At 39.3% G+C, this 8,856-nt stretch overlaps 5 protein-coding genes across 5 annotated transcripts; all 5 read left to right on the top strand.

Moving 5' to 3' along the window:
- Positions 1-651: 651 nt before the first annotated feature.
- LOC144648731 (uncharacterized) lies at positions 652-1,491 on the top strand. Its single transcript, XM_078508204.1, has 2 exons — positions 652-911; positions 1,128-1,491. Exons 1-2 carry the CDS (start codon positions 789-791, stop codon positions 1,371-1,373), a joined length of 369 nt encoding a protein of 122 aa, XP_078364330.1. The 5' UTR covers positions 652-788; the 3' UTR covers positions 1,374-1,491.
- Positions 1,492-2,111: 620 nt separating this feature from the next.
- On the top strand, positions 2,112-2,892 carry LOC144648730 (uncharacterized). The gene is made up of 2 exons (XM_078508203.1): positions 2,112-2,337; positions 2,558-2,892. The coding sequence occupies exons 1-2, from the start codon at positions 2,215-2,217 to the stop codon at positions 2,801-2,803; spliced, it is 369 nt and encodes a 122-aa protein (XP_078364329.1). The 5' UTR covers positions 2,112-2,214; the 3' UTR covers positions 2,804-2,892.
- Positions 2,893-3,526: 634 nt separating this feature from the next.
- On the top strand, positions 3,527-4,300 carry LOC144648729 (uncharacterized). The gene is made up of 2 exons (XM_078508202.1): positions 3,527-3,779; positions 4,000-4,300. The coding sequence occupies exons 1-2, from the start codon at positions 3,657-3,659 to the stop codon at positions 4,243-4,245; spliced, it is 369 nt and encodes a 122-aa protein (XP_078364328.1). The 5' UTR covers positions 3,527-3,656; the 3' UTR covers positions 4,246-4,300.
- A 272-nt stretch (positions 4,301-4,572) lies between these two features.
- On the top strand, positions 4,573-5,805 carry LOC144650267 (uncharacterized). Its single transcript, XM_078509942.1, has 2 exons — positions 4,573-5,223; positions 5,444-5,805. The coding sequence occupies exons 1-2, from the start codon at positions 5,101-5,103 to the stop codon at positions 5,687-5,689; spliced, it is 369 nt and encodes a 122-aa protein (XP_078366068.1). The 5' UTR covers positions 4,573-5,100; the 3' UTR covers positions 5,690-5,805.
- A 625-nt stretch (positions 5,806-6,430) lies between these two features.
- On the top strand, positions 6,431-7,234 carry LOC144650266 (uncharacterized). The gene is made up of 2 exons (XM_078509941.1): positions 6,431-6,654; positions 6,854-7,234. Exons 1-2 carry the CDS (start codon positions 6,532-6,534, stop codon positions 7,097-7,099), a joined length of 369 nt encoding a protein of 122 aa, XP_078366067.1. The 5' UTR covers positions 6,431-6,531; the 3' UTR covers positions 7,100-7,234.
- The last annotated feature ends 1,622 nt before the right edge of the window (positions 7,235-8,856 follow it).

Raw genomic sequence — 8,856 nt, 5'->3', positions numbered from 1 at the left:
AACTGTAATTCGCCGCGCGCGGGCGAGAAAATCTTCTGGAACCCTTTTTCCTCAAGAACAACTGAACAGGGAATGCGTCCGCCCGCTTTCACCCCTCCCCTCCCCGTGGTCTTGATGACGTAATGAAAAATGGGTCTTGTAAATTTGGTTTTAACTTGGCCAAATTAAATATAGTTCATTCTTTCGTTGACACAAATTGTAACTCGCTTTTTTTTCTCTCTCTCTCTCTCTTTTTTTCTATTACCGACTTCGGAATATTGTGAGTGCGCATACATATGTGTCCTAAAGTTCACATGTAAAAAAATGTTATAACATTTAATGGTGAGCTCTTAAATGAGGTGGTAGGCGAGGTGGGCTAATGGCCAGTGTCACTTACGATAGAGAAAAGCGGCTGGCTGGCTGAAAGAACTACCGCTAACGAATAACTGCTGGTGAGAAGGACCGTTCCCCTTGATTTCCCACGGCGCCGGGACAGCCCGTTTTTTCCCATTTTCCATACAAATGGAAAGCAATACCTCGTACCGGTGAAGGGGGTCTTTTTGCCAAAAAGCCATGCAGAGAGAAAGACTGGGAAGATTTACCGACCGAAGGCAACTAATCATACGTAAGCGCGCGCCTTCTAATTGTTAATTAGATGACATCATATCCACGTCACAAACACTATTTGTTGACATTTGTTGTTTTCAAAGCAAATTGCCTTGAGAGTACCGCGAGTGTTTATTCTCTGTTCTTAAGGGGCTAGACTTTGAAAGTGAAGCTTTACAAAAGCGACTTCAGTTACAGAAAGCATGGGAAAATTGAAGACTTTCTTCTTGGCTTGTCTTACCGTAGGGATAGCAGCCGGAGCAGGGTTTTATCTCTACAGGAAATTTGCCAGCAAAGATGAAGAGGAAGAAATCGGTGCTACAGAGGTAATGGCGAAAAACTAACAAAACCTTACACAAATCTGGTCAGGATTTAAAATGCAATTGAAAAACTAGATGTTGCTACAACGCACACAACAATAACCAACGACCTAGTTTGCAAGTATTTTTTGTTTAATAATTCGCGCGCATCTACCACACGGAGTATCATGTTTGAATGGGTCGCCTGAGAATTAATTCCTTGTTGTTTTCTATATCTCACAGAGTGTCACTGAGGAAGATAACGTCCCTACAATAGGAGACTTGAGCGATGTTTCTAAAGACGACTCAAATGAACCACAATTCGAGATATTGGTCAATGCAGATACATCAGGTCCGGAAAATGGCGTCGAGAAACAACAAGATAACACAGTGACGAAAATGCCAGCCACGACTCAAGGAACGACGGAAAAGAAAGATCAATCGAAAAAATCAAATTTCGGAGGACTTAAGAAAGGATTCCTCCTATAAATAAACTATCAATCTTATACCCCAAAAAATTGTAATATGTAGTTAGAGATTTATTCCGCTTTGTTTATTTCTAGTAATTTGTTTGTAAATAAATAGATTTGCAATAAAAATTTACAATTGAACTTGTACAAGCAATTTTTCTCAGTGTCAGAGACTTCAAACAAAAAAAATGGCATTGTTGTTTCATTATATCGTTCCTAATCCTAAATTTGGTTTTAACTTGGCCAAAGTAAATATAGTTCATTCTTTCGTTGGCGCAGATTATAACTTTTTCTCTTTTTTCTATTACTGACTTCGGAATATTGAGTGCGGTTAACCTTTCGTTGTATACATATGTGTCCTAAAGTTCACATGTAAAAAAATGTTATAACATTTAATGGTGAGCTCTTAAATGAGGTGGGCTGATGGTCAGTGTCACTTACGATAGAGAAAAGCGGCTGGCTGGCTGAAAGAACTACCGCTAACGAATAACTGCTGGTGAGAAGGACCGTTCCCCTTTGATTTCCCACACGCCGGGACAGCCCGTTTTTCCCCATTTTCCATACAAATGGAAAGCAATACCTCGTACCGGTGAAGGGGGTCTTTTTGCATTGCCAAAAAAAGCCATGCAGAGAGAAAGACTGGAAAGGTTTACCGACCAAAGGCAACTAATCATACGTAGGCGCGCGCTTTCTAATTGTTAATTAGATGACATCATAACCACGTCACAAACACTATTTGATGACCTTTGTTGTTTTCAAAGCAAATTGCCTTGAGAGTACTGCGAGTGTCTATTCTCTGTTCTTAAGGGGCTAGACTTTGAAAGTGAAGCTTTACAAAAGCGACTTCAGTTACAGAAAGCATGGGAAAATTGAAGACTTTCTTCTTGGCTTGTCTTACCGTAGGGATAGCAGCCGGAGCAGGGTTTTATCTCTACAGGAAATTTGCCAGCAAAGATGAGGAGGAGGAAAACGGTGCTACAGAGGTAACAGCGAAAAAAATACCAAAACGTTGCATAAATCTGAATCAGAATTTAAAATGCGATTGAAAAACTAGAATTTGCTACAACGCCCACAACAAGAACTAACGACCTAGTTTGCAAGTATTTTTTGTTTAATAATTCGCGCGCACCTACCACACGGAGTATCTGATGTTTGAATGTGTCGCCTGAGAATTAATTCTTTCTTGTTTTCTATATCTCACAGAGTGTCACTGAGGAAGATAACGTTCCTACAATGGGAGACTTGAGCGATGTTTCTAAAGACGACTCGAATGAACCACAAATCGAGATATTGGTCAATGCAGATACATCAGGTCCGGAAAATGGCGTCGAGAAACAACAAGATAACACAGTGACGAAAATGCCAGCCACGACTCAAGGAACGACGGAAAAGAAAGATCAATGGAAAAAATCAAATTTCGGAGGACTTAAGAAAGGATTCCTCCTATAAATAAACTATCAATCTTATACCCAAAAAAATTGTAATATGTAGTTAGAGATTTATTCCGCTTTGTTTATTTCTAGTAATTTGTTTGTAAATAAATAGATTTGCAATAAACATTTACAATTTAACTCGTGTAAGTAATTTTTCTCAGTGTCAGAGACTTCAAACAAAAAAAATGGCATTGTTGTTTCAATATCATCGTTCCTGATCCTAAATTTGGTTTTAACTTGGCCAAATTAAACATAGTTCATTCTTTCGTTGGCGCAGATTATAACTTTTTCTCTTTTTTCTATTACCGACTTCGGAATATTGAGTGCCGTTAACCTTTCGTTGTATACAAATGTGTCCTAAAGTTCACATGTAAAAAAATGTTATAACATTTAATGGTGTGCTCTTAAAGGAGGTGGTAGGCGAGGTGGGCTAATGGCCAGTGTCACTTACGATAGAGAAAGGCGGCTGGCTGGCTGAAAGAACTACCGCTATCGAATAATTGCTGATGAGAAGGACCGTTTCCCTTGATTTCCCACGGCGCCGGGACAGCCCGTTTTTCCCCATTTTCCATACAAATGGAAAGCAATACCTCGTACCGGTGAAGGGCGTCTTTTTGCATTGCTAAAAAAGCCATGCAGAGAGAAAGACTGGAAAGATTTACCGACCAAAGGCAACTAATCATACGTAGGCGCGCGCTTTCTAATTGTTAATTAGATGACATCATATCCACGTCACAAACACTATTTGTTGACCTTTGTTGTTTTCAAAGCAAATTGCCTTGAGAGTACTGCGAGTGTCTATTCTCTGTTCTTAAGGGGCTAGACTTTGAAAGTGAAGCTTTACAAAAGCGACTTCAGTTACAGAAAGCATGGGAAAATTGAAGACTTTCTTCTTGGCTTGTCTTACCGTAGGGATAGCAGCCGGAGCAGGGTTTTATCTCTACAGGAAATTTGCCAGCAAAGATGAGGAGGAGGAAAACGGTGCTACAGAGGTAACAGCGAAAAAAATACCAAAACGTTGCATAAATCTGAATCAGAATTTAAAATGCGATTGAAAAACTAGAATTTGCTACAACGCCCACAACAAGAACCAACGACCTAGTTTGCAAGTATTTTTTGTTTAATAATTCGCGCGCACCTACCACACGGAGTATCTGATGTTTGAATGTGTCGCCTGAGAATTAATTCTTTCTTGTTTTCTATATCTCACAGAGTGTCACTGAGGAAGATAACGTTCCTACAATGGGAGACTTGAGCGATGTTTCTAAAGACGACTCGAATGAACCACAAATCGGGATATTGGTCAATGCAGATACATCAGGTCCGGAAAATGGCGTCGAGAAACAACAAGATAACACAGTGACGAAAATGCCAGCCACGACTCAAGGAACGACGGAAAAGAAAGATCAATGGAAAAAATCAAATTTCGGAGGACTTAAGAAAGGATTCCTCCTATAAATAAACTATCAATCTTATACCCCAAAAAATTGTAATATGTAGTTAGAGATTTATTCCGCTTTGTTTATTTCTAGTAATTTGTTTATAAATAAATAGATTTGCAATAAACATTTACAATTTAACTCGTGTAAGTAATTTTTCTCAGTGTCAGAGACTTCAAACAAAAAAAATGGCATTGTTGCTTCAATATCATCGTCCCTGATCCTAAATTTGGTTTTAACTTGGCCAAATTAAACATAGTTCATTCTTTCGTTGGCGCAGATTATAACTTTTTCTCTTTTTTTCTATTACCGACTTCGGAATATTGAGTGCCGTTAACCTTTCGTTGTATACAAATGTGTCCTAAAGTTCACATGTAAAAAAATGTTATAACATTTAATGGTGTGCTCTTAAAGGAGGTGGTAGGCGAGGTGGGCTAATGGCCAGTGTCACTTACGATAGAGAAAGGCGGCTGGCTGGCTGAAAGAACTACCGCTATCGAATAATTGCTGATGAGAAGGACCGTTTCCCTTGATTTCCCACGGCGCCGGGACAGCCCGTTTTTCCCCATTTTCCATACAAATGGAAAGCAATACCTCGTACCGGTGAAGGGCGTCTTTTTGCATTGCCAAAAAAGCCATGCAGAGAGAAAGACTGGGGAGATTCACCAACCAAAGGCAACTAATCATACGTAAGCGCGCGCTTTCTAATTGTTAATTAGATGACATCATATCCACGTCACAAACACTAATTGTTGACCTTTGTTGTTTCCAAAGCAAATTGCCTTGAGAGTACCGCGAGTGTTTATTCTCTGTTCTTAAGGGGCTAGACTTTGAAAGTGAAGCTTTACAAAAAGCGAGTTCAGTTACAGAAAACATGGGAAAATTGAAGACTTTCTTCTTGGCTTGTCTTACCGTAGGGATAGCAGCCGGAGCAGGGTTTTATCTCTACAGGAAATTTGCCAGCAAAGATGAGGAGGAGGAAAACGGTGCTACAGAGGTAACAGCGAAAAAAATACCAAAACGTTGCATAAATCTGAATCAGAATTTAAAATGCGATTGAAAAACTAGAATTTGCTACAACGCCCACAACAAGAACCAACGACCTAGTTTGCAAGTATTTTTTGTTTAATAATTCGCGCGCACCTACCACACGGAGTATCTGATGTTTGAATGTGTCGCCTGAGAATTAATTCTTTCTTGTTTTCTATATCTCACAGAGTGTCACTGAGGAAGATAACGTTCCTACAATGGGAGACTTGAGCGATGTTTCTAAAGACGACTCGAATGAACCACAAATCGAGATATTGGTCAATGCAGATACATCAGGTCCGGAAAATAGCGTCGAGAAACAACAAGATAACACAGTGACGAAAATGCCAGCCACGACTCAAGGAACGACGGAAAAGAAAGATCAATCGAAAAAATCAAATTTCGGAGGACTTAAGAAAGGATTCCTCCTATAAATAAACTATCAATCTTATACCCAAAAAAATTGTAATATGTAGTTAGAGATTTATTCCGCTTTGTTTATTTCTAGTAATTTGTTTGTAAATAAATAGATTTGCAATAAACATTTACAATTTAACTCGTGTAAGTAATTTTTCTCAGTGTCACAGACTTCAAACAAAAAAAATGGCATTGTTGTTTCAATATCATCGTTCCTGATCCTAAATTTGGTTTTAACTTGGCCAAATTAAACATAGTTCATTCTTTCGTTGGCGCAGATTATAACTTTTTCTCTTTCTTCTATTACCGACTTCGGAATAATGAGTGCGGTTAACCTTTCGTTGTATACATATGTGTCCTAAAGTTCACATGTAAAAAAATGTTATAACATTTAATGGTGAGCTCTTAAATGAGGTGGGCTGATGGTCAGTGTCGTTTAAGATAGAGAAAAGCGGCTGGCTGGCTGAAAGAACTATCGCTAACGAATAATTGCTGATGAGATGGACCGTTTCCCTCGATTTCCCACGGCGCCGGGACAGCCCGTTTTTCCCCATTTTCCATACAAATGGAAAGTAATACCTCGTACCGGTGAAGGGCGGCTTTTTTGCATTGCCAAAAAAGCCATGCAGAGAGAAAGACTGGGGAGATTTACCAACCAAAGGCAACTAATCATACGTAAGCGCGCGCTTTCTAATTGTTAATTAGATGACATCATATCCACGTCACAAACACTATTTGTTGACCTTTGTTGTTTCCAAAGCAAATTGCCTTGAGAGTACCGCGAGTGTTAATTCTCTGTTCTTAAGGGGCTAGACTTTGAAAGTGAAGCTTTACATAAGCGACTTCACTTACAGAAAGCATGGGAAAATTGAAGACTTTCTTCTTGGCTTGTCTTACCGTAGGGATAGCAGCCGGAGCAGGGTTTTATCTCTACAGGAAATTTGCCAGCAAAGATGAAGAGGAAGAAAACGGTGCTACAGAGGTAATGGCGAAAAACTAACAAAACCTTACACAAATCTGGATCAGGATTTAGAATGCAATTGAAAAACTAGAATTTGCCCAACGACCTAGTTTGCAAGTATTTTTTGTTTAATAATTCGCGCGCACCTACCACACGGAGTATCTGATGTTTGAATGTGTCGCCTGAGAATTAATTCTTTCTTGTTTTCTATATCTCACAGAGTGTCACTGAGGAAGATAACGTTCCTACAATGGGAGACTTGAGCGATGTTTCTAAAGACGACTCGAATGAACCACAAATCGGGATATTGGTCAATGCAGATACATCAGGTCCGGAAAATGGCGTCGAGAAACAACAAGATAACACAGTGACGAAAATGCCAGCCACGACTCAAGGAACGACGGAAAAGAAAGATCAATGGAAAAAATCAAATTTCGGAGGACTTAAGAAAGGATTCCTCCTATAAATAAACTATCAATCTTATACCCAAAAAAATTGTAATATGTAGTTAGAGATTTATTCCGCTTTGTTTATTTCTAGTAATTTGTTTGTAAATAAATAGATTTGCAATAAACATTTACAATTAAACTTGTGTAAGCAATTCTTCTCAGTGTCAGAGACTTCGAACAAAAAAAATGGGAAAACAAAAAAAATGGCATTGTTGTTTCAATATCATCGTTCCTAATCCTAAGTTTGGTTTTAACTTGGCCAAAGTAAATATAGTTCATTCTTGCGTTGGCGCAGATTATAACTTTCTCTTTTTCTATTACCGACTTCGGAATATTGAGTGCGGTTAACCTTTCGTTGTATACATATGTGTCCTAAAGTTCACATGTAAAAAAATGTTATAACATTTAATGGTGAGCTCTTAAATGAGGTGGTAGGCGAGGTGGGCTAATGGCTTTAGTTACTTTTAGTGGTGCCGCGCTCTATAGGGAAAACAACTGTCTAAATGCACGCGCAAAATGGCGTAAACAAAAGTAGTACTACGCGAGTGATACGGTTATTAATTTTAAAAAAATGCTGCCCTTACTAACAAATAAAAGCTAAACGCAAGCAAACAGGAGTGGAACTAACCGCAAGCAAATTGGAGTGGAACTAACCGCAAGCACACAAAATTGAAACATTTTTATCGTTTTACAACAGTTTTTGGTCGCGCAATAAAATTCGCCATTGAGCGCGTGCATTTAGACAGTTGTTCCCTATAGAGCGCGGCACCACTAAAAGTAACTAAAGCCGGGCTAATGGTCAGTGTCACTTACGATAGAGAAAAGCGGCTGGCTGGCTGAAAGAACTATCGCTAACGAATAACTGCTGGTGAGAAGGACCGTTCCCCTTGATTTCCCACGGCGCCGGAACAGCCCGTTTTTCCCCATTTTCCATGCAAATGGAAAGCAATACCTCGTATCGGTGAAGGGGGTCTTTTGCATCGCCAAAAAAGCCATGCAGAGAGAAAGACTGGGGAGATTTGCCGACCAAAGGCAACTAATCATACGTAAGCGCGCGCTTTCTAATTGTTAATTAGATGACATCATATCCACGTCACAAACACTATTTGTTGACCTTTGTTGTTTTCAAAGCAAATTGCCTTGAGAGTACCGCGAGTGTTTATTCTCTGTTCTTAAGGGGCTAGACTTTGAAAGTGAAGCTTTACAAAAGCGACTGTATTTACAGAAAGCATGGGAAAATTGAAGACTTTCTTCTTGGCTTGTCTTACCGTAGGGATAGCAGCCGGAGCAGGGTTTTATCTCTACAGGAAATTTGCCAGCAAAGATGAGGAGGAGGAAAACGGTGCTACAGAGGTAATGGCGAAAAACTAACAAAACCTTACACAAATCTGGATCAGAATTTAAATTGCGATTGAAAAACTAGAATTTGCCCCCCACACCAACGACCTAGTTTGCAAGTATTTTTGGTTAATTCACTCGTATCTATCATACGGAGTATCGTGTTTGAGTGAGTTGTCTGAGAATTAATTCTTTGTTGTTTTTTATATCTCATAGAGTGCCACAAAGGAAGATAACGTTCCTACAATGGAAGACTTGAGCGATGTTTCTAAAGACGACTCAAATGAAACACAAATCGAGATATTGGTCAATGCAGATACATCAGGTCCGGAAAATGGCGGCGAGAAACAACAAGATAACACAGTGACGAAAATGCCAACGACTGAAAAGAAAGATCAATCGAAAAAATCAAATTTCGGAGGACTTAAGAAAGGAT

The sequence above is a fragment of the Oculina patagonica genome, chromosome 4 (genome assembly GCF_052425735.1).
Source record: "Oculina patagonica isolate OP01 chromosome 4, crgOcupat, whole genome shotgun sequence".
NCBI lineage: Eukaryota > Metazoa > Cnidaria > Anthozoa > Scleractinia > Oculinidae > Oculina > Oculina patagonica.
Note: the sequence above shows the minus strand (reverse complement) of the source record. Positions and strands in the feature narration are given on the sequence as shown.